At 40.3% G+C, this 24,110-nt stretch overlaps 1 protein-coding gene across 3 annotated transcripts in view; it reads right to left on the bottom strand.

Moving 5' to 3' along the window:
* LOC102055858 (cytochrome b5 reductase 4) overlaps window positions 1-24,110 on the bottom strand; it is a 44,616-nt gene that overhangs the window by 13,713 nt on the left and 6,793 nt on the right. For 2 of the 3 annotated variants that reach the window (XM_055713957.1, XM_055713955.1), the window contains exons 4-10: window positions 23,913-23,997; window positions 20,313-20,354; window positions 14,961-15,015; window positions 13,368-13,425; window positions 13,176-13,269; window positions 12,577-12,609; window positions 11,770-11,892 (exon numbers count right to left, since the gene is read on the bottom strand). In XM_055713957.1, the coding sequence (XP_055569932.1) occupies window positions 11,770-11,892; window positions 12,577-12,609; window positions 13,176-13,269; window positions 13,368-13,425; window positions 14,961-15,015; window positions 20,313-20,354; window positions 23,913-23,997 (490 nt within the window). The remainder of the gene's footprint in view (window positions 1-11,769; window positions 11,893-12,576; window positions 12,610-13,175; window positions 13,270-13,367; window positions 13,426-14,960; window positions 15,016-20,312; window positions 20,355-23,912; window positions 23,998-24,110) is intronic. The other variant, XM_055713956.1, reaches the window with a different exon arrangement.

The raw sequence follows: 24,110 nt of genomic DNA on the forward strand, positions 1-24,110 counted from the left end.
GGAGACCCAATGAACTACAGGCCAGTCAGTCTCACTTCTGTGCCCAGCAAGATCAGGGAGCAGATCCTCCTGCAAACTATGCTAAAGGCACATGGAAAATAAGGAGGCGATGTGGCAGCATGCTCTTCCCCCAAACCCATGCTGATCTTCTTAACAATGATCAAGTGATAACCACCAATAGTGGTTGTAATTCATGTGGCTGGGTGTGATGGGTGTATCCAACTCAAAGTGGATTTGGGGGAGGCAGACAATGACAGGACAGCAAAGGGCTAACTTGAACAATGCGGCCACCCAAGAGTGCTGGTCAAGGTCCAACTCAAGCCAAGTCTGAAAGTAACTTCTGTAGTTGGTATGCACATATGACTATGAGTTAATTATCTTACTTCATAAATATGGATAGTCCAGAGCCTGTTAGTTTCTCCTGCACAGCAACAAGCGGCATAACAGAATCTCCCCTTGAGCAGGGCTGCATCTCAAGGTTACACTTCGAGGCTGAGATCCCTTACCACAACAGAATCTCAGTAGAGTGATTAACAGCATGCTAAACTTTGAAATCTTAGCTAAGTGGTAGAAAGGCTTGATTGTGCAATGTAATCCTTTGATACAAACCACTGACCAAGTCTGAGACTAAGTCTGATCTAGTTGCACCTAAACTACCCTCTGAGGAAGAGTTTAGAATGCGAGGGGGTCCTTTCTGAACCTCATGACTCAACAGGAGGGTCTCCCTGACAGTTTTGTCTGACCACGTCCTCTGTGCAGTAAATACTCAAGCATACCTTGCCACTAAATCTTGCCATACTACTGTCACATTTACTATCAAACTTTGGTAAACTGCTGGTTTATACCAATAAACATATTGCTGCTCCTCTTTTACAAGTGAAGTCTGTCTCTCTATCCATGACAGGTGATTGGTGACAACCAACATGGCTTCACTAAGGCCAAACTGTGCCTGACCAATTTGGTGGCCTTCAACAACGGGGTTACGGCATTGGTAAATAAGGGAAGAGCAACTGATGTCATCTACCTGGGCTAGTGCAAAGCATTTGACACTGTCCTGCACATTCTAAATTGGAGACACATGGATTTGATGGATGGACAGGCTACTCAGTAGATCAGGAATTGGCTGGATGGTCACTCTCAAAGAGTTGCACTCAACAGCTTGATGTCCAAGTGGATACCAGTGATGAGTGGCATTCCTCAGGGGTTGGTACTGGGACCAGCACTGTTTAATGTCTTTGTCAGCAACATGGACACCGGGATTGAATGCACCCTCAGCAAGACTCTCAACAACACCAAGCAGTGTGGTGCAGTGAATGCCACCCAGAGGGATCTTGGCAGGTTTGAGAGGTAGGCCCACGTGAACCTCATGAAGTTCAACAAGGCCACGTGCCAGGTCCTGCATGTGGGTCAGGGCAATCCCAAGCACAAATACAGGCTGGGCAAAGAATGGATTGACTGTTGCCCTGAGGAGAAAGACTTGGGGGTGTCAGTTGATGAGAAACTCAGCGTGGCCCAGAAAGCCAACCATCTCCAGGGCTGCATCAAAAGAAGCACGGCCAGCAGGCTGAGGGAACCAATTCTCCCACTCTGCTCCACTCTCGCAAGACCCCACCTGGAGTAGTGCATCCAGCGCTGGGGCCCCCAGCATAAGAAGGACATGGACCTGTTGGAGTGAGTCCAGACAAGGCCCGTGAAGATGATCAGAGGGCTGAAGCACCTCTCCTATGAACACAGGCTTAGAGTTGGGGTTGCTCAGCCTGGAGAAGAGAAGGCTGTGCAGGGACCTGAAAGGAGCTTTCTAGTACCTGAAGGGGGCTTGTAAGAAAGCTGGAGAGGGACTTTTTACAAGGGTGTGTAGTGATAAGACAAGGGGGAATGGCTTTAAACTGGAAGAGGGTAGGTTTAGATGAGATGAAAGGAATTCTTCACTACGAGGGTGCTGAGGCACTGGCACAGGCTGCCCAGAGAAGCTGTGGCTGCCCCATCCCTGGGAGTGCTCAGGGCCAGGCTGGACGGGGCTTGGAGCAACCTGGTCTGGTGGAAGGTGGAAGGTGTCCCTGCCCATGGCAGGGGGTTGGAACTGGGTGATCCTTAAGGTCCCTTCCAACCCAAATCATTCTATGATTCTATAAATGTTATTCCCATCAGTATTTTAGAAAAGCTGGGATAATTGCTGTACAAGATAAGTGACAGCATACTGTACAAATCTAGACACAAAACTGGAGGTATTAATTGAAGATGACCAGGAATAATTTTTCCTTTTCTATCTAGAGAAGAGCATTTTTCAGCTACGCCTTTGTTTCAGCACTGCAGTATTTAAGCTCTAACCTGAAACATCAGCATGACTGTAGTATCATACTGCCTAAACAAGTCTGTAACTCAAGGGAAGTTTCATGGGATATAAGATATTGGAAGCTCAGCCCAGCAGAGAAAAAAAAAAAAGCAGCAAGCTATAAAATCCCATGAGCAGGAGTACCTAAACTTCCAAAACGAGCCAAAAGAAAAAAAAAAGCAAACAGAAGAAGCCTCTTCCCTACAATCATTTCACCATTCCAGGTTTGTAACCAGTCCCAGTGATTTTTTTCATGTAAAGCCTCTCAAAATTTGACAGGTTCATATATGAGAATACTTGAGCATGACATCCTTCTAACAACACTTTCTGCGCTGAAGCAATTTCAGTGAAGCAACATTTCTTCTCCCCTCTTTTTTTCATGTTATTGAAAAATACTCAAGTCACTAGCATAAATAGTTGAGCTACTCTTGAAACAGAATGAGATGCAAAGGACATAAGCTGCAACTTAGGAAATTCCAGCTAGACATCACCATGAGATGGTCTGGTCAGACACTGAGGCAGGCTACTCAGAGAGTCTCTGTCCTTGGAGATACTGAAACGTTGACTGGAGAGCTTTGAGCAGGAGGTTGGACCACATGTCTTCCAGAGTTCCCTTTCAGCTAAGTTACTCTACGATTCTACTATTTCTTTAGGTCTTAAAGCAGAAGCACCTTGATTTTTTGTATTTTGCCACTGCACCAGCAGACACTTCTTTACTTCCTGACTTTTATCACTTGGTGATTCTTTTGAATAGGAATGGACTACAAGAAAATGTGTAATAAGTGTACATCACTTGTACATGGCCTAAATACCCAAGTCAGCCAAAATTCCTTCTTGAGTCAACACAACAACTCCTCTTAAGAGAGTCCTGCCTGACAGAGGGTTTTTGCAAGTTTCCAGTGAAGTCTTCATCAAATGCAAGAGAGAACATCAAGGAAATTTAAGCATTGCTGCAGCTCAAGTGAGCATTGCCACTGCAGTTAACTTTATCCTTAACTAGGGCTACAGTTCGAGAACAGGCACCAATTGCTGGACTTAAACAGAACAAAGCTTGAGAGGGTCTCAGTAAGCTAGCTGGCCCACTCCCCTTCCCCAGTGTTCTCCAAGAGTCGCTTAAAGACCACTTTGAGTGTTTCAGTAATTTTATCTAATTATCTTATAATAATTAAGTAACTAATAATTAACTAAGTAACTTATCTGTACTGCAGTTTCCTCATTGCAGCATTATTAGCCCAAACATTTTGTTATTCCCAGATATTCTGGATACAGTCAAAAAGCTAAAGACAGCTGGAGACTAGTTACAGAGTGCTCTGACACAATGCCCTCAATTACTGCCTGAAGGAACAGCCTTCACTATTAACATTCTCTTCTTCAGTAAGTACAGGAGCACAACCTGTCAATTCAACCACAACAGAAACAAAAGAATTTTAAACACAGAAAAGCTTTCAAACAACCAGTAATTATCCACAAAATGCCTAAAAGTTAAAGGTTTAAATGAGATGGTCCAGCTCAGCCACCCTTCTTTCTAATTGGCTTTATTTCCAAGGGTATAAATAAACCCTGCTAGAATGATCAAGCATCTAAATACACGTAGTAATGTCTGGAAATATACATTCAGGTTACTAAATCTCAACTGCATATGCAATTTATGCATGGACTAAATTAGGATCAAATTCATTACATTGCCACAGTAGGTGGTCATAGTATTTTTCTGCATATACTCGTTTTCTTAAATTATTAAAATACCTACTAGTGAGTTATCCACTATAAATGCCTGCAGAGACATGATGTAAAGCCTCTGACATGGAATAAATCTTTATTAATAATTTTCTCAAATGTTCCATCTAACATCCTACAAACTGCTCATTTTGAATGAGCAAACATCTCAGATATACCAAAAGAATGCCTACAGCCCTGAAAAATGAAAGGTAATAATTCCATTTCATACTAATCTAGAATTAAAGCATATCAGCAAGCGTCCAGCTCTATGGGATAGGAGGAGCAGAATAAAGTCCCCACAGTCCAGGAGGAAATGGTCAGTGACCTGCTACTCCACTTAAACATGCACAAGTCTGTGGGGCAGGATGGGATCCACCCAAGGGCACCGATGGAGAAGGTGCAAGAGCTTGCCAAGCAGCTCTCGGTAATTCATCAAACGGTCCTGGCAAACTGGAGAGGCCCCAGCAGACTGGCGGTTAGCCAATGTGACAGCCACCCACAGGAAAGGCAGGAAGGAGGGTTCAGGGAGCTACAGGCCTGTCAGCCTGACCTCGGTGCTGGGGAACATTGTGGAGCAGATAATCCTGAGTGCCATCATGCAGGACAAGCAGGGGATCAGGCCCAGTCAGCAGGGGTTTATGAAAGGCAGATTCTGCTTGGCAAACCTGATCTCCTCCTGTGACAAGTTGACCCAGCAACTGGATGAGGGAAAGTCTGTGGATGTTTTCTTTACCTAGACTTTAGTAAATCCTTTGACACTGTTTCCCACAGCATGCTCCCAGAGAAACTGGCTGCTCACAGCTTGGATGGGTGCACTCTACGCTAGGTTGAAAGCTGACTGGATGGCCGAGCCCAAAGAGTGGTGGCAAACGGAGTTAACTCCAGCTGGCAGCTGGTCACAAGTGGTGTTACCCAGGGCTCAGTCCTGTTTCATGTCTTTATCAATCATCTGAATGAGGGGATCGAGTGCACCCTCAGTAAGTTTGCAAATGACAACAAGTTGAAGGGGAGTGTTGATCTGCTGGAGGGCAGGAAGGCTCTGCAGGGGGCTCTGGACAGGCTGGACAGACAGGCCGAGGCCAGCTGTATGAGCTCCAACAAGGCTCAGTGCTGGGTCCTGCCCTTGGGTCACACCAGCCCCAGGCAGCGCTACAGGCCTGGGGAAGGGTGGCTGGGAACTGCCTGGGGGAAAGGACCTGGGGGTGCTGGTCAACAGCCGGCTGAACATGAGCCAGCAGTGTGCCCAGGTGGCCGAGGGGGCCAACAGCATCCTGGCTTGTATCAGCAACAGTGTGGCCAGCAGGATCAGGGCAGTGACTGTCCCCCTGTACTGGGCACTGGTGAGGCCGCCCCTCGAACCCTGGGTTCAGGTTTGGGCCCCTCACTGCCAGACAGACGCTGAGGTGCTGGAGCGTGTCCAGAGCAGGGCAGCGGAGCTGGGGAAGGGGCTGGAGCACAAGTCTGACGAGCAGCAGCTGAGGGAACTGGGGGTGTTTAGTCTGGAGGGAAGGAGGCTGAGGGGAGACCTTATCGCTCTCTACAGCTGCCTGAAAGGAGGTTGTAGGCAGGTGGGGTGGGTCAGTTTTCCCAGACAACAAGCCACAGGACAAGAGGAAACAGCCTCGGGAGGTTTAGATTGGATATTAGGAAAAATTTCTTCACTGAGAGGGTTATCAAGCATTGGAACAGGCTGCCCAGGGAGGTGGTAGAATCACCATGGTGCTCAGGGCCATGGTTTTGTGGTAGACCTGGCAGTCCTGGGCTAATAATGGTTGGACTTGACAATCCGAAAGGTCTTTTCCAACCTAAATGATTATATATAGAAAAACTTTCTATAAAAGTGAGTTTGTTGTAATTTGTTTTTCTACAATTCTTTTGAAAAATAATACATGCTAAGATTGCAAAGTACAGTATATAAATAAACTAAGATTGCTGTCAATTCTGCAGACTTAAGAATTATTTGAAAGGATATAGGAGGTCAGTAATATAGTCCACAACACTGATCAGCTAATACTCTTCCAGATATTTGGGAGTGGAGAGAGAAGTTTAAAAAACTGATTCGCTGTTTCCTGACAATTTTCTGACCTTTCCAACCTGAACAACTTCCAACCTTTTCCACATGTAACATACTAACCTCTGCCCTCCTTTTTCGTTTTGATTTGCCATATGGAACTTTTGTCCCAGTTCATCCAATTTTTGAAAACAGAGACCTCTCTAGGTCTAAGCAAACCCCTAGTTTCAATTGTCATCTTGCTATATTAACTAAAATGATTTCATTGTCAGTGGTCCCATGGGCAAAACCAATTGGCAACGTAGAAAAGCCTTTCAACAAAAGAACACCAGCCTCCACTAGCAAGCTGAAGGAGAACAGTTGCTTTCAGCAGCCCATGAAGCCAAGTTAACTGTCAGATGCCAAAGACACATGATTTGCTATTATACATAAGCAAAAGGCACTGCTCTCTCAATTTTGGAGCGTGGTGCAAGTGCCCAGCTGCAAATCCTAATTTTCAAAGTAAAGGAAGTACTTTGTGATGAGGTTAGGTTTGATCAAACTTTCTGCAGACATCAAGTGTCAGCATCACAGTTCCTGATCTCTTCTCCAAGAAGCCACCCCTGCAGCCTCCCTGCTACCAAAACTGTGCCACGTAAACCCAACACAATCACAGGCTAGAAACGTCGCTCACTGAACTCAACTTCTTCTGCTGGAATTAAGAACTACAGCACCTTGATTCATATGCATATGAAGTGAGTTTTACTAACTAAGCTGCTGCACAAATAATGCCTTTTAGAGAGTATCTTCCTTTTCCCTACTGTTCTTCCTCATTATGAAAGGGATTTTAATTTAAGATTTTTTCTTTGAATGATGGATGTTTCTTGCTTTTCTTCAATGATAAGACTTCAGTGACAATTCTTATTTCTTCTTACTTGTTAGTCATAATCCTAGTAATAATCCTACGGCAGCAATGTTAGCCTGTTTGCTTGGGATACAGAGCTTCAAACTATAAAAGCCACATCATTCTACTGCCCCTCCATCTCTGGTAGAGGAGTTCCACCCAACCCTCAGCAAGCATGTACCACCCAGCAGTGTCTGTCAGGCAGCTGAAAGTTAACCTTTTTTTTTTTTTTTTTCAGGTTACTTGATTATGGAGCCTCACGTACTGTCAGTGCTAACAAAATGGAGATTAGACTACACAGCTGAAGGAAAGTGGCTGCCTATCATTCCCAGCAGCATCCCAGTCTTGGAGTTAAGACAACCACAAACCCTTAATGCTGACCACCAACTTACCGGTACCCTCAAATGCTTCCAGTTAATTCCTAGATTTCACAAACTTGCTCCTATTAACCAAAGACGTCAGCCATGCTCTTCCCAGATGGTCTCCCTCTCTTCCCAAAACAAAGTTTCCGTTGAATCAATGCCTTCTGTACATTCCCTGGTTATGCAGCAAATAGCAGCCTGTTGCAGCACAGTCCTGGCCTACACACCTTAAGTGCTGTGTCAGCATTCTGTTCTATTACTTCCAACAAAGAAAGTCCATGAACTTCCACTTAATGTGTACTAAAAGCACTGCACAAAACTGTAAAATTACATCCTATTTCAGTACACACAGGCAACAACAACTTGATTCTTTACTGAACCCTCTAAGCATCTGCCAGTAGTTGCACACAACTGCCAATAGTTTCACACTCTTTAGGAAGAGCAGAAGTTGGTGAATAGGTTACTTTCCAAAACAGGGATCTGAGTAGAAGTTCAAAATCATTTTCAGAAAGAAGATGCTTATTCTCCATGGGGAAAAAAATACACACACACCCCGCCCCATAAGTCATCCCTACTTATGTCATTTTTCAGTTGCATATGGTTACTGCTTTTATACACATAGTCATTCCAAACCATTTTCGTAACTGGCATACAAAGTACTTAGAAATTTGTTTCTACACAGTAAAAGTGAAATTTAAAGGAAAAACTGATCAAAGAGATTTCGTATTATCACATACAGTCCCAACATCAGTTGCTTATTCTATTGGCTAAAGCTGCTAAGAAACCACAAGACATACAAAAAATTGTGATTCATTCAAATAAGTCCAAGTTTCACTTTCTGTTGACCACAACTACAGTTGTGCAGCTAACCACAAGTGAAAAACAAAAGCCTTAGATACACAGAAATACTCCTTTGTGCACATGCAATGTTTTCTTACCTCATTCAGAACAAAAAGTCTTTTGAAGGCGCATCATGAACAGATTTGTACTCAACAATGAAGTTTTATTTAAGCGGTCAGTGATGAAGGTCTTGATTTTTTTTTTAGATTTGGTAGAATTCAGTTTTTCTACAAAAACAACTACCACACTAATACAGACAAACTGAAGTCAAAAGATCTGTTTTTTCAGCTAAGATGAACAAATCTGGCTGAAATTCAAGTTCATTTAAAAAAAAAAAATAGTTCCACAACAAAAACTGATTTTAAAACATTTTTCTGTTGGTGTCTTTTTAAACAATCTTTGATAAACTGCAGGTCTATGTAACATTATTATAGTGCTTGCCTGTCACCTCCAAGACTTGGCTGCAATTTCACCTTGATATAGAAGCATGATACGCAGTGGTGATCACAACCTATCCCCTCATGAGTGGGTTTCCATATCTTAATTCCCAGAAAAGGCACCTACAAGAAAATCAAGTCTTAATACCTACGAGAAAAACTGCACTCTATCACTGTGTTGTGTGGTTTGGGGTTTTTTTATGTGGTTTTTGTTTGGTTGGTTGGGTGGGGTTTGGGTTTTTTTGTTGAGAAACTTCTACCTTTTTTTTAATACTGCATTTAAATTTCACAGGATGCTGACACTACAACCATTAGTTTTTGGTTTTGCTTTCTAGTGACCAGTTTCATAATAGCTACTTAAGAGTAATGTCACCAACTTCCCTACACTAACAAACTAATTATATCGAATCGTGCTTCCTATGCAATACTGTTGGGTATAAATAATTATTCCTCCAGGAAACTAAGCACTCAATCCTTTTTAAGAGCAGAAGCAATATTGAATATTCTTCTGAATCTACTGATCCACCCTAAGATACGGTGTAGAACCCTGAAATTACAGTGATTTTTTTAAAATATCCCCCTCAATTTAGAAGAAATTCCATGATTTTGTTCTTGTTCTTTCTTCCAAATTAACTAACAGATACACTGGGCAAAACGTTAGACTAAACTCAGCAGCAATTTGAGAGTCCACAGGCAATTTATCTGGGAGTATGACTTTCCCAGCTTAAGGGGAAAAAACTAAGGGCTTACGTTAATTATTTCTTCATAACAAAGCTACCATAGGCTTCCAGTATCATATCTGCATTATATCATTGTCTCTGAAGAAAGAGTTTCATCACTTTTTTGTAAAATTCAGAATTGGCTGTTGTAAAAATAAAAATTAAACAAAAGTATAGAGGCTTGGAGGAGTGTGGTGGCACACTAGGAGAGCTCCTACTGTGGGCACAAGTAAATAGGCAAACCACATGCATACAACCTTGATAATACTACTACTGTCCCACCATGCAAATTAAACTAAAGCTTAATTTGCATTATGGAGAGCCTCTCTATCTGCAACATACTTCATAGTATGCATTTCTGCAGTTTATCAAAGAACAATCTAATATTCTCTTCAAAGACCTATTTAACTTCATATATAAAGTGCATCAATTCATTTATGAGGTCAGAATTACTTAGCAGGCTGGAAGTCTTGATTATTTTATTTCTGGAATAAAGTGATACTGCTTCAGAAAAAGTAGTTTTGCATACAAAACCAACTGCACGCCCAAAGACGAGGAAATTACCCAGAGTTGTGAATTACTGTTTCTGTGTTTACACTGTGCAAGGTACCAGTTTCTTCACCCGTAACATTATTTTGCTCCTACAGAACTGGAAGCAAAATTGACAACACTGCAATTTACAGTAAGGGAGCACAATCCCAAGCAGAAAACAGGGTGGCTACCTAAGACTAAACTGAGGCAACAGAAGCCTCCAGCACGTAGATTTTATGGCCGAGCTCAAAGCACAGGGTTGGAATAAAGGAAAGACATCTAGCCTGAACATTCTTCCTCTATAAACCTTCTGGCATGTTCAATTTTAAATTAAAATTAAAAATAAAAATTAAAAAACCTGCAGAACAGAAGTTTCTGGAGTAGAGATTTAAAAGCCATAGGTATCAATATATTTGCTAGATTCATCATCTTTGTAATCAGGGAACCGAAGAAACTTGCGCTCAGCAAGTCCTTTAACTTAAGTTTTCTGGAGATTCAATCTAAACTGATCTGAACTCAGTCAGTGATACGTAATAAACTTGTCCAAGACCTGTAACAATTCTCTGCATAAAAGACAAATACTATGAAGAACAACTTCTTAGAAAAAACCCGCAGAATAATCATCTAGGAAGCACTGATGAATGCTCAACTCTAATACTCAATCTGGATTTTTGCCAAGCGCATCTGTCATCCTTGCCTTCCACATTTGCAAAGGACCTACAAAGCAAGTATATTCTGCACTTTATTCTTTCAGGTTATTTTCTCATTTTGTTCTCTGTAATCATGAAAAGTGATAAGGAGGGAGGAAATGAGCAATAGACTGTGGACAACATATCAGTCGAGGCGTATCCCATTCAATATAGAGGATTATATTGAAAAATATCTAGTATTACAGTGGATGACTCAACAGTTTCTGAAACTCTCATAAGGAGAACTACATTCTACATTAGCTAAAGGCAGCTAAAGAGACGTGCTTTTATGCTGTCGGTCTTCCTTTTTGTGCCACAGTAATGTCTCAACTTTTAAAGGCCCAAGTGGCATAACTGAGAGCCAATAAGAGGTATACAACATAGTGATCAACATTTAATTAGCTCTTAAAAGTGTACAGCTTTGCTTTCACGCATAAGGCAGACTAACATCAAACAGTCAATTTTTGAGCATTACTAAAGGGCCAAGAGGGCTTTTGCGAAACTGGACAGCTGCAATAACATCAAGAACGTGCTTATATTATATAATGTAATTGTGCAGAAATTTTTGGTTTTTAACGTCTAAATAAAAACCACACTGATCAGGGTAAAGTTAGGTGCTGCATCGAGTTCATACTATTCTGTTACCACAAAATGAACACCTCTATAGAATCTACTGCTTTTTGCGGACACATCGACTTGCTTAGAGCTGGCTTCGATACCTACACATGGCTTGAAGACACTTATTTAATCACAGTTCAGGTTACAAGGATGCAGTGGGCTGGAACAACATTACAGTGTTGAAAGATGTTACTGCATCTACAGTAACAGTTGGAAGTGGAGGGGTTTGTTTCTTCACTACAGGTACCCCTATAATGACTGACACAATCCATGCACTATCTCCTCAGGGTCTACTGAGTTTTTCATATGGACAGAAACCATGTTAAGCACACAGGTAGCCATGAGACGGAACAACACTCCAGCAGTCTTCACCTTCTCCTATTAGGTAGTTCCAGTCTTTCTGCAAGCCTGGAAGACCTCCGGTTCCATTGCTGGACAAAACAAAACCACACCTCTAAGCTGAACCCTCTCAAGGGGAATTCCCGAGCAGCTTTCAACAAGACCAGAAAACATTCCTGAAACAAATGAAGGTATAACTACGGAAGAAGAAAATCCTGGAAGAAAACACATATGACTAAGAAGCTCAAAAAAGTTTCAAAACAGATGGCATGGCCACGAAACTGCTTACCTCTGTCCGAGTGTTTGACAAATGTATTATGACTCTCCAAGGGCCGTCCCAGTGTTTTCCAGTTAATCTTATCCTTTTTTTTTAAGGTAATCTCTACTTTCCCAACTTTCTCAGAAATATTTACTAAAAGGGAAAAGGTTTCACACTGTTACTTTTAGTTAAATTTCGTTTAAAACCCCCATATTTTACTACTCCATTATAATGAATTTTTAGAATTAGTAATTTCTCAAAACACATGGAATTAATCTATTTTAATTAAAATACCAAATTAAATGTACTTCTAGCTATCTCTTTGTAATGTTTTACATCACATTTAAAAGAACAAGCACTAACTCACTATGCATAATAGTATCTTACTTACTAAATACATTGTGAAACACTTCACAGCCCACCACCTGGTCAAAAAAAAAGTACTCATGAATTCAGAGTCCTCATTTACTGGAAACTGGTAACCACTGCTATTTACTACTTCCTTTCTTTTCAAGGACATTTGAATGAATAATTAAATCCAAGAAAATCCCACTCTAAGCAAAGAACAGTTTACAAATATGTAACAGAACTAACTTCTAATTATTTTAACATTTAGTCATGCTCAGAGGAATTACAGAACCATCAATTTATTACTTTCACAGGCCCAAATGCCACAATTAAAAAATAATTATTATTCAGTGTTATGGTTTGATTTGACTGCATCAAAACCTGGTGGTAAGCAAAACCGTAAAGTATCTGATGAGTGAGAAAAATAAATTGAAGTTCCACATTCTGATATTAAAGGAATACAGAAGTGCTGCAAAAGGCAGAATTTACCAGCCATGTCTTCTTGAACTGCATGATCCAAGTCTGAAATGAAGAGAAACAAACTCCATGTTAAGCAAAAACAAAATTACGTTCTCATTGTCATATACATACAGTAAAGCTAGGAATACCGAGTGAACCAATGAGCTTGGAACCCCACACATCTTTTACCTGGCCCTGAAATTTCACTCGTGACTTCTGCAGGCCTAACACAGCATTAAGAAAGGCATCATCTTCCCCATTACTTTTAACAAGGACTCATGTAAAGCTACCGATCTGCATTTATGTAAACTATTCCACTTGCCCTTTTTGAATAAGGGCATTTTAATAACCATCAAAAACATACTTGAAAAATTTTACACAAGTTTTACATCAATTTCTTACTACACTTATTCCACATATGAAAAATTCAGTGCATACTAAACAAATGACAATTTGAATTGATAAACAATGTAACTCCTTTACATCAAGGTACATTAAAGTAATCATCTCTAATGAAAGAGTAATAAAATATTAATTGCTATATGTAAAATACATATGGTCTGATGAGAGGGTTTCAATAAAGTAGAACTAAAATTCAGTACTTTCAACTGCAAAATTACAGTACCTACCAACTTCTACAAGATATGAGTGTTCATCCACGATGATCTCTCCCCTTAATCGTTTTTCTTGACAGTCAACTATCACCAACTCTGCATTCATATTCTCTCATAGGCAAGGAAAAAAAATAATTAACTTCGCCCAGAATTCAAGCTGGATTACAACTGCATCTTGTAATTCTTCCTTTCATAAAATACGCTTACCTTCTGCTTAGTATATATGACAATGGTGATCGAACTATCTGTTTGAAACCAGTCATAACTGTAAAACAAAAAAATACAGTAAAGAAAAAAAATATACACACTTTCTTTTGGCATACCAAAATATATGTAACCAGCAGTTTTGAAACAGAGCTTACTTCATGAATTTACAAGCCAAATACATTATTACTATTTTTTGAAGAAAGAAGTCCAGACCAAATAAATTTGAAAATACTATTAAAATAGAACCAGTCTAATTATGCATTCTGATAGCCAGCACATTGTAGCTAAAATTATATGGCATTGGTTTTCCTTAAAAAGCACGTGTATCCTCTTTGCAGGACATGAACCTTCCTAACAAGATGATTAAAATCTCGACTCCAGACAAAAGTAGTGGTTTCCAAGAGTTATAAATTACATGAACAAACCACAAAACCACAGCTCCCTTTCACCTCCCCAAATCAAGATTTTATATTCCTGTGTTCCCAAGCTGCCAACACCTCGCAATAAATACAGGGTAAGGTAAGAAACAGAAAGCCTTCAAATGCTAATTGTCTGTATGGCCTTACACTTCCAAGAAGCAACTTGCCCACCCTATCCCAGAAAAGCTATTCCTTTCTCTACCTGTTTTCACAATCTCGTGCCTGGCTCTCCACCATAGACACCTTAGTCCTCACTTCCAGCTGGGTTGCAATCCCAGCCAGTGAAAGCTAATTCTGTCCGCACAACAAAGCTAACACCTCACATCTACGCTACTGCTGTCTTTTGCCTTCCCCAATGTCCTAACCACTTCTGTCCACTTTTTGGACTCCTGGACCAGAAAAAGCAGGCAGAGGGGGAGGATGCTCTGCACACCATCCAGTCACAACATACACCAGAACATGAAAGACACACAGGAAGAAAGGCAGCACAGTTTGGGGAGCACTCCAGAAGATAAGCCACGTTCCAGTTGCTCATAGGCCACAATATTTCATATGACTGCGTGTAACTGGCCCAAAGATTACACATTCACAGGAGATTTTAATGCCAAGTGAGAAACCAAACCGTGGCAACTCAAGGCACCATGGAGTAAAATGATACCTCAGTGACAACAGCAGGCATATCACAGTGGGGGTTTAGGACCTGCTTTACTTTGCATATTGTAGAAACCTGAATACAGCTGTGACATCTTAATCTATTCCAGCTTGAAGTACTCTTCCAAGGCATGCCAACTCAGCTGTTTACGGACAAAGTAACTGAAGTCAAAAAAGTAATCAGCTTGGTTGCAATCACTTTGCAGGACTTTCTCAGGAAGCAAGGCTGAGGAGCCTGCAAATATAAGCCATATGTTTATATACGAGGCAAGGCAGTGCAAGTGTTAGAAACCAACAGAGCAAGCCAGAAACCTTGCATCATCATCTGCCTGTACAGACAATATGACATTTGGCAAGTTGTTTAAACCTGAACCTCAACTGTTCTATTTACAAGAGGATGGTACATACTCATTTGGCTGAAGCATCAAGAACAAACCCATGGAAGAAGTTGCCTGCATTTACTACGAACTGCAGAGAACTATTAAACAGTATGTACAACAGAGAATGAAAGACAAAGCTTTACCTTGGAGTTAAATCTTTAGCAGAAGCACCCAGTACTTTCCTCTCAGGAAGCATGCCTACGAAGAGCAGAGAGTCGTTAAATTATTTGCTGTGATGCTTGCTTAATACAAAACATAATCAGAGATGTTTTAGTGGTTTTAAATTGAATGTTCTAAACACTCCCTCCACAATATTTATTTCCACAGGCAGCCAGAAGTATCCATGTACTTTTTTCATTTGTTTTTACTCAGCACTTTCTCTTGGAGGGCAAGCTCCTAGAACATGAAGTTCTGCTTCAGAAATAAAGAGTTCCATACGCCACAGAACCTGTGTGTGCTGCCCTTCTGGTACATGTAGCTTGGTCTGATTTTCACCTGTTATTAGCTTGTGTTTTCATATTTTTTGATAGTGAAGCACAGAAAAAAGGGTATCTGAATTAATGTCCTTTAACAGAACTATTTGTTTATACATCCAGATGAACAAATTAAACTGAGGACACGTGGTGTAACCTAATTCACAAGTAAAATTTCACATCAGTCAGGTGAAAATACCAGTCTTAATCTCTCTACTTTGCTAGGAATTTTCATAGAATTCAGCTAGTCACTTTAATTATTAAACAATATTGAACAGTCTGAAAAAGCCTTTGCTGGAAGGTAATACTTGGTCAGTCTTTGAAAATGTCAACTGTACTAATCTCTGACCTAATCCAGACTGAACATACTTGGCAAAAACTTGAGCAGAGATGACAGATAAAAGCAATGGCAATCCTTCATCCATTTTAACACCAAAGTTACACAGAATCACCATGGAGGAAGCTGAACAGACTGAAATATAGTAGCACTTGTAACAGCACATGAACAGCAGGATTTTTCCTGGACCGTGGTTAGGCAGAGGTCTAAGACAGCAGTTGGTGACTGCTGCTTTCAAGCTCATTCAAAGGCAAACCTTGCAAATTTGAAATGGCTTTGCATGAAATAATTAACATACAAATTCTCAGTTACCTAGATGACTACCTTCTAAATGCCAGTAAGTTTTGTAGCTTGACTACAACGTTAAACACTGTAATTGAGAGGGTCCACAGTGTAGAAAGCAGATAAAAAACAAGACAGCACGGCTCTGGTCTAATCCAATCTGTCAAAACTATTTGATCATCCAGATGGGGGAATTAACCCAAAGCAATTAAAACTCGTTGGAATTACTTATTCTTTGATCCTTAATTACCCTTAAGTACATACCATCTGCAGCTGCCAAGGAAGCTAAATGGCAGAGCCTTCAGGTCATAGCAAAAGAAAACCAACTGCCTAACAATAAAAAGCCTTCTCAAAGGCTAAGCCTTTCTTGAGGACATATATCATATGCTTAGGTTGGCCTCCGTGGATAAGAGGAATTCATGGTCATACATGCTCCTGTTTGCTTTTGCAGGTCAACAGAAATACATGAACAGCCACAATAAAATAGAATGTTCTGGCAAACCAAGTTATTTATGAATTATTCTGAAATACTGTAAGATGCTATGTGAAAACAAGAAGCCACACTGCAATAAGATGACAATGATTCAGGTGATCAATGAACCAATTAAAGTGCTCTACCTGTCACGGTGTTCACAAACAAAAAAAAGCTGATGGTGATGACAAAGGCTGATGGCAGACATGAAATTAAGGAGTTTAAGGTGACCAGGAAGAACAGCAGAATTACAACTCTGAATCTCATGAGAGCAAACTTCAGCTTGGTCTGGGAACTGCTTTGCTGAATCCCATGGAATAACAAAGCTAGTGATAGAATTTCTCATGTTATCCTTGTACGCACATCGGAGAAACCTGGATTTGACAGGTGGATTATAATCTGGATAGAAAATTAATAGACCTGCTAGTCACAAAATGCATGATCAGCAGTACGATGTCCAACTGGTGGCTAGTTACAGCTGGTATTCCCTAGGGAACAGGGAATTCCGATACCATTTGACACTGTCATTAGCAGCCTGAAGGGCACACACTGTCTCACTGTCAGGAAGTATGTGAGCAGTAACAAATCATGGGAAGCAGTTGAAACCCAAAAGGTTATGGCTACCATTCAAAGAGACCCAGAGAGACTGAAGAAATGGGCTGACAAAAGCTCCACAAAGCTCAAAAGCAAATGCAAAATTCTGCACTTGAGGAAAAAAATAAATAATATCTGATACAACGAAACAAGTGGGAGGCCTGACTGGATAGAAAGGAGCTTTGCAGAAGACCTTCCAAGGGCTTAGTAGACAAGCCTAACTTGGGTAGATACTTCATCTTTGTGGTGATGAAGGCCAACTTTATCCTGGGCAAGAGCACAGTAATGAGTTCAAGGGAAGCAAGTCTTCATCTCTGTTCAGCATTTGCGAGACCACATCTGGAGTACTCTGTCCAGTTTTGGCTCTCCAGTGCTGGACAGACGTTGATACACCAGATCGAGTCCAGGGAAAGACCACCAAAATGGCCAGTAGCTGGACCACAGGATATATGAAAAAGGAAGCTGAGGAAACTGTGTGTGCTCAGCCTGCAGAAAAAAAGGCTAAGGGGGAAAATCCAGCTGCACTCTTCCAACTACCTACAGAGAAGGGGGTGGGAGAGAAGGAAATATAGAGAAGACTGTCCTTCTCTGAGATACTCTGGCTAAGACAAGTAACAGCAAAATTTCTGCTTATGTATATGGTGGGGAAGAAAAAACAAAACACCATACCTCTTTGCTTCCCATGGGGTGTGTGTGTGTGTGTGTGTGTGCTCATGAGCACTCTGATCTAGTATTGAACTTTACCCTGCTTTGAGCAGGAGACTGGGCTGAACAAGCTCCAGATGTTCCTTCCATTCTAAACTATTTTAGGATGCTCTGAAGGCTTTCTGTACCTATTGTTTTCTTTGTTCTTACAAGGCCCAGAACGAGCATGACCCGTATGTAAAGTCCAAATATTGCTAAGAAAAATAGGAACACCTATATTACTTATGCTAAAGAATTCCAGCTGGTTCAACCTCAAAGTTCAGCTTTCTGTACTTGAAACTCTAGCTCAAACTCCCCTCTGATCATCCTTTTCCAGACTGTAAGATTTTTCAAGGTCTGATGTGCATATGCTCGAACAGCAGCTTGTTTTCAGATGGTGGAACTCCCCAACTAATTTTTTTTTTTAGTTAATACTACTATTACAAAAATCATCATCATAGTAGTTTGGACAAAAGAAAAATTAACTTTAGCTCAAAAGTGCAAAGCTGAAAAAGTAATTTTTAAAATATATCTTTGATACACATCTATTCTCAAACAAATATGAAGTTTTTAGGCATGCTTTGGTAATGGCAGCGTTTTGAAATGTTTATGTCTTTAGTTTGAAACTCAAGTATGAACAGATGTTGAAGAGCACATTAGGCTACACCTACACTGCTATCACTAGCAATATATTCTGAAAACTTCAGCTTTAACTGCCACTAACATTACCTACAACCGATGCGCACAAAAATCAAGGATACATTTAAGTTGATGATCTGAGCACGCTCCAAATATAATTATTATTTATTCATTTTAGATTGGTAAGACAAACACATCTTCACTAGTGCCAACAACTTCCAAAGAAGCCTATGGCATGGGCTCTGGTTTTCTTGCCCACTTTCAGTGGTGCTTACTTCTAAAGTAATTATTCTGACTTAAATTTACAAGAGCTAAGCACAGAGACACAACAACTGAATATGAAACACCTCATGGAAGGTAACCTCAGGAAATGATCTCTCCAATTTTGGAGAAAGTCTTGCCAAATAGGTAAAGTAAATACAACAAGCAAGCATCAGTATTTGGCAATTTCACTGGAAACTACCATCAGAATCATACCCTATGTCTCCTGACACATCTGGACAAGAAATGCTATTGGTAAGAGCGGGGAGAAAGCAAGATGGAAGAGAAACGGAACGTCACTTATTTCTGTTTACCTGGATTCACTGTGAATATGAAAGATGCATAGGAAAGCTCTGCAACAGCTAGACAAGCACAAAACCTAAAGAACTGGTGAACCAAAGTAACCAAGAGAAGAACATTGAAATAGATGGTAAAATCAGTTACTTGAATACAAAATATTTATCATGTATTAATGTGTACTAGCTGCTACCGATATCATTCCAATAGAGTAAAGCGGAGTTTATTTTCTAATCCCCCCAGTTCTTCAAAGCCAGATTAACAGGTTGCAGCAACTTGATCGTTGCTGAAGAGAAAAAGGTAGTCAGGCAGCAGACCCTCTCAAAGTTTAGTTTAACATCTTACAAGGCTATAGAGTAAAACAGGAACAAATAAAATCAGTCTTGCTTATATGATGTATGTTCAACTTTTTGTGTAGCCCAATACTTGTAGCACACTAAAAGGTAAACTGCCTTTTAGAAGTCAAATACAACATTCACAGAACACAATGAGAGTGCAAGCAAGAGGTATGAGAAAAAAGAAAACAAATGGGAACTCAAATTCGCCAGAGAAAGCATGATCAATTTATCTCCCCCTCACTGTGCCTGGACTTGCTGGGACATCACCCTGAGAATTCTCTGGCTTCACCTTAAGACATACCTAGGTTTCTACTCTTCCTGCCACTCCAAAATTTGACTGCTCTAGACTCCTTTTCCAAAGTTTCAGCCCAGACCTTTCCATGACCAATTTGCACCTGTTCCCTTTCATGCCAACAGGTCAGCCTTCGAATTCAAATTGTATTATTTCCCTCCACAGATGTTCATCATATTTGCTCCACCAACACTCTGCCATCAAATGCCAGTTGATGGGACTTCATAAGCCATATTCTTTCAGGAAACCTCTTATACTAATAAGACTAATCAGTCTCTAATATCTCCCTAAAATCATCAAAATCAAATGCACAGTTCTTGATCACTAGCAATGAAATCTACCTCCAGTACTCAAGGAAGGGTTCAGTGAAGGCTTGAATGCTTCCCCATCTCTACAAGGACTACCTCCCAGTACACTCACAGGACTTTTTTAGTAAAGCTTTTAGTAGTGACTTACTAATTCTAAGTGTTCCCCAAAATTTTGTCTTGTCTCTGCTACTCCAGTCCCATGGCAACGTAGCTTTTCTGATACAGAGAAGGATCAAAAAGACTGGCAATTTTGTAGTGACAGATTTCATAGCACACAGTATTTTGTGACCTATCTTGTCTGACTTGAGCAGAAATCTTGTTCACCTCATGCCCACTTTATCTATACTGCAGTCTTATAACACTTTTAAACACTGAATTCACAAAGCCTGATTAGGATTTTGCCTTCTGTAATTTCCACAGATCACTAGAGCCTGAACATCAGATGTCTGTATAAAAAATATTAACTTGATAATATTCAAATAAGTGTAAGATTCACCTCACTCCAGGTAAATACTTACCATTAAGCTGTTTCTTCTCTTCAGACAGAGTAGAGGAAAACTCTACAAGCATTAAGAAAAAGCAACAAGCATGACAGTAAGAAGTTACAGCAAAGTACTTGCATGAATCATACTAAATAAATAAGCCAAAGTAAGGATCTCCAAATAAAACTTCCATAACACTAATAGATTGACCAGGATGCTTCAGGTATCAAGAGGTCACAAATAAATGCAGCACTGATTACCACTCCAAAAGATTAGGGATCATTAAAGAAACACTACGTTAAAAATGCCAAAAGTTGCACAGCACTAAAGGATAGGAAACGTAAGAACTCTGGCACTTCAAACGTCACAGATTATCTTCTGCAATTACAAACTTCATAGCTAAGAAGCTCACTAGATCTGTCAGACTTCCAATGACACTTGCCTCATGACAACATATAGCGGGCACTGAATCTGACCAACACAATCCTTGGAAGTCTAAACTCACTCCTTGGCAGAAACCCAGGAAAAAGAAAATCTTTCTATAAGCTCCTTCTGTCAAATGATTTTATTTTGACAAGTTATTGTCTTGAGTTTTTCCTTAAATCTACAGTAAGCTGCAAGTATTCCACACAAACAAATACTACCAGGAAAAAACAAAGAAGATAAAGACCAAGCAGGTGAATTACCTAGCGTGGATTCATATGTAACATGCTCAACTCCAGGGGAAAGGCACTGCACCTCTCAGCCACAAATACTTCTGCTCATAGCAAATCTGAGGGAAAACCAGTCCTCTGGATGCACGCAGGCCCCTTTCTGCCTTCTCTACATTGCACATCTCAGAATGTCTCAATATGAAGGCCCATTTTATACTCTCTTTTATGAGAGCCAGGTTTGGGGAAGTGAGAGAGACCAGTTTGTTCTTCCTGCTCCCTTTTACGAAAACTAAAACGTGAACATTTTTCCCCCGTTCTAAATCCCTCCTAGTGCTATACATCACAGCAGCCAGTGTTAGAGGGGGAAAATGCCATTGTGAGAGAACTGAAGAAAGGCTACCGGAACAAAGCACCAAGCAGACAGTACTGCCACCAATTCACACCACTTCAAGCTTTCTGCCAGGACAGGCAAGTCATTCACAAAAACTTGTTTCTTATTACAGGCAATTTTTTGTGTTCAAAAGGCTACACTCATTTCACTACACTTTAGCTCACACGCTGAAATTGGCATTGCAATTTTAAGGATAGCTTGAGGCATTTTCAAGACACAGCCCTACCTCTCTTCCTCAGATGACACCATAGCTCTCAGTCTAATCTCACTGAATTAACAGTAGTGCAGCATGTGTTCTGACTCCCAAGTTATGTTACCACTGAGGTAACACAGGACATATACTAACACGTGTCTATGAGAAACATTAGCAGTATTAAAAGATGGTAGATGGCAAACTAGTGCCCGTATTAGTGTTCACAGCTGCGTACCCTGACAGGAAGGCAAGCAGTTTAATGCTGTATGGGTTTGTTGAGGGAGATACTGAAACCATCTCTTACATGCCTGGGTACTGCTGCAGTTACTGCACTGGCCTTCTCAGCAAGTACAAACACTACACATTTTTCAACACACAGCTCCACTGTAACACCACTGAAGGGACACTTCAGAATTTCCCATTAGTGAACACCATGCCATCAAGCAGCATTCCCAAAAGACAAGATGACAAAACATTAACTACCACCAGTGTTTTCAAAAGACTCTTCTTAAAAAAAAACACCACCCTAGAGCATTCAAGGACAAGCTTCAGATTCCTTAAACAGTTCAGTAAGCAAATAATTGTACCATTTTCCAAAAAAACACCAGAACACAGGAAACAAAAGCTAAGATAAACAACCACAAATCTTCCAGCAATGCCCCAACAAACCTACATCTGCCTTACCTGCCCTGTACTGAGCCTGTAGCATCAAGGACTGATGCTTGCCCTACTGCCAAACACTCACCCTCTGCCACAAAGAGAAACCCATGTATTCCATAATTCGAAGTCCTGTCTTTCCTCTATACTTATGGGCCCATTTAATCCTGTATTTAAAACCATGCACCTTAACTTAGTATTTTATTCTTCTATTTTTCAAATGCAAACTTTGCTTAATATGGTCTTCTGGAAGGATGGAAGACTAGAATTATGGCTGGCTGACAGTGAAGTCAATCACTTTTTTGGATAATTCAGAAAAGGAGGATACATAAACCTATCAAGAATCAAAGTAAACTAACAACTCTACAGTGAAGAATTTCAGCAAATCCAGTCCCATCGGTTTGGTGCTTAATTAATGAAATTACATTTTTTTCCAAGCCTGAAATGGCTAAAAGACACAAAGGCAACAGAACTGGTTTTATAAAGCCAACAAACGTCATCCTGCAAATATTACTACAGCAAGATAGACAGAACAGTCCTTTAATAGAGAGAAGCAGAAAAAGTGAACAGCAGAAAATGGACCGTCATAGCTGGCAGGGGCAAAGATATTTATTTTTTACTGACTGGCTGTCACAAAAATTCCCTCCAGTTGCAGAAAAGTTAGATTAAAGAAATCAGCAAAAGTCAGGGTTACTTTTAAATTGCTAACTCAGCTGACAGAGTAGCTGTAACTTATCTGTAATACCTCAACTCCATGAAGCAGATATGCTGTCAAGGTTTCTTCATACTTTGCAGCATTTACCTTAAAAGCTCCATACTGGAATTAGCTACCTAGCAACACGGAGGTGTAAAATACTATTCCCCTTCATGTATAGGCCAAACTCAACTGTTAGGCAATGTGATCTAAGCACTAAGCAAGCATGCAGTGCACCTTGTCAGAAGCTGAAAAGCTACAAGACGTGGCTGAATTTGTGAACTAAAGGATGCCACAGAATTTGAGAATAATAGTTGCAGCCATTAATTCTTTCATTTTTTCAATTCAGTTTTGCTAAGGGTCAATATTCAGTAACAGCATCTGCTTCCTAGGTATAGGAAATTTTTGCTGTGTCCTACAAACCAAAACAAATACCGAAGGTTAAAGTCTCTGGAAACTACTGCCGGTATTTTAAGACAATAAACTACGTCTCTTGCTATTCTGACTGGGAGGAGTCTTGTATCAGCAAAATTTTCTCTAAGTAAATTCAAACTAATGGACCCAACAAAGTGTTCAGAAAGGATAACTGCTCATAAAATGTATTCAAATAGCTTAACACATATGCGACCTGCCAAACCCATGTCTGGTGCTGAAATCACCAGACTGAAAATACTGACTTTTATTTCAAGATCTGAGAGCTGCCTACGACAGTTTGTCCCCTGGGATCAGAAGAAGAAAGAGGTATCTTGGGGGAAAAAGAATAAATTTATTTATAGATATATATACACGCATAACACAGACATGTCTGTTTTCTGATGACTAAGAACAAAAGAAATGTAGCAGTACATTACTTATACAAGTCTTAATGCATAAAATAGTTTCATCTTCAGGTGTCTCCTGTAAAAAGACTGAATATATGCAACAGCCTTCATCTCTATGCAAGAACAGAGACTCTCCTCATAAATAGGATAATTTAGGATTTCTCATAATTTCCAGATAACTTTGGAGTAAAGCACAACAGAATTTTTTTCATTCTTAAAAACCTCACCTTTTGGAGCAGCAACAGACTTGACAGCCATTCTCCCAACAAGACATTCCTTCAGCATTGATTCATAATTGACCCAACGATGAACCTATATTAACAAAATATGTTTTCACAAAATCTGTAATTCTTACTGTGTTGTCCTATGAACTACAACAGAAAAGTTCATTTTTGTACAGTGGCTAATGTAATTAATTTAGCAGA

Source organism: Falco cherrug, chromosome 6, assembly GCF_023634085.1.
Source record: "Falco cherrug isolate bFalChe1 chromosome 6, bFalChe1.pri, whole genome shotgun sequence".
In the NCBI taxonomy this organism is placed as follows: Eukaryota; Metazoa; Chordata; class Aves; order Falconiformes; family Falconidae; genus Falco; species Falco cherrug.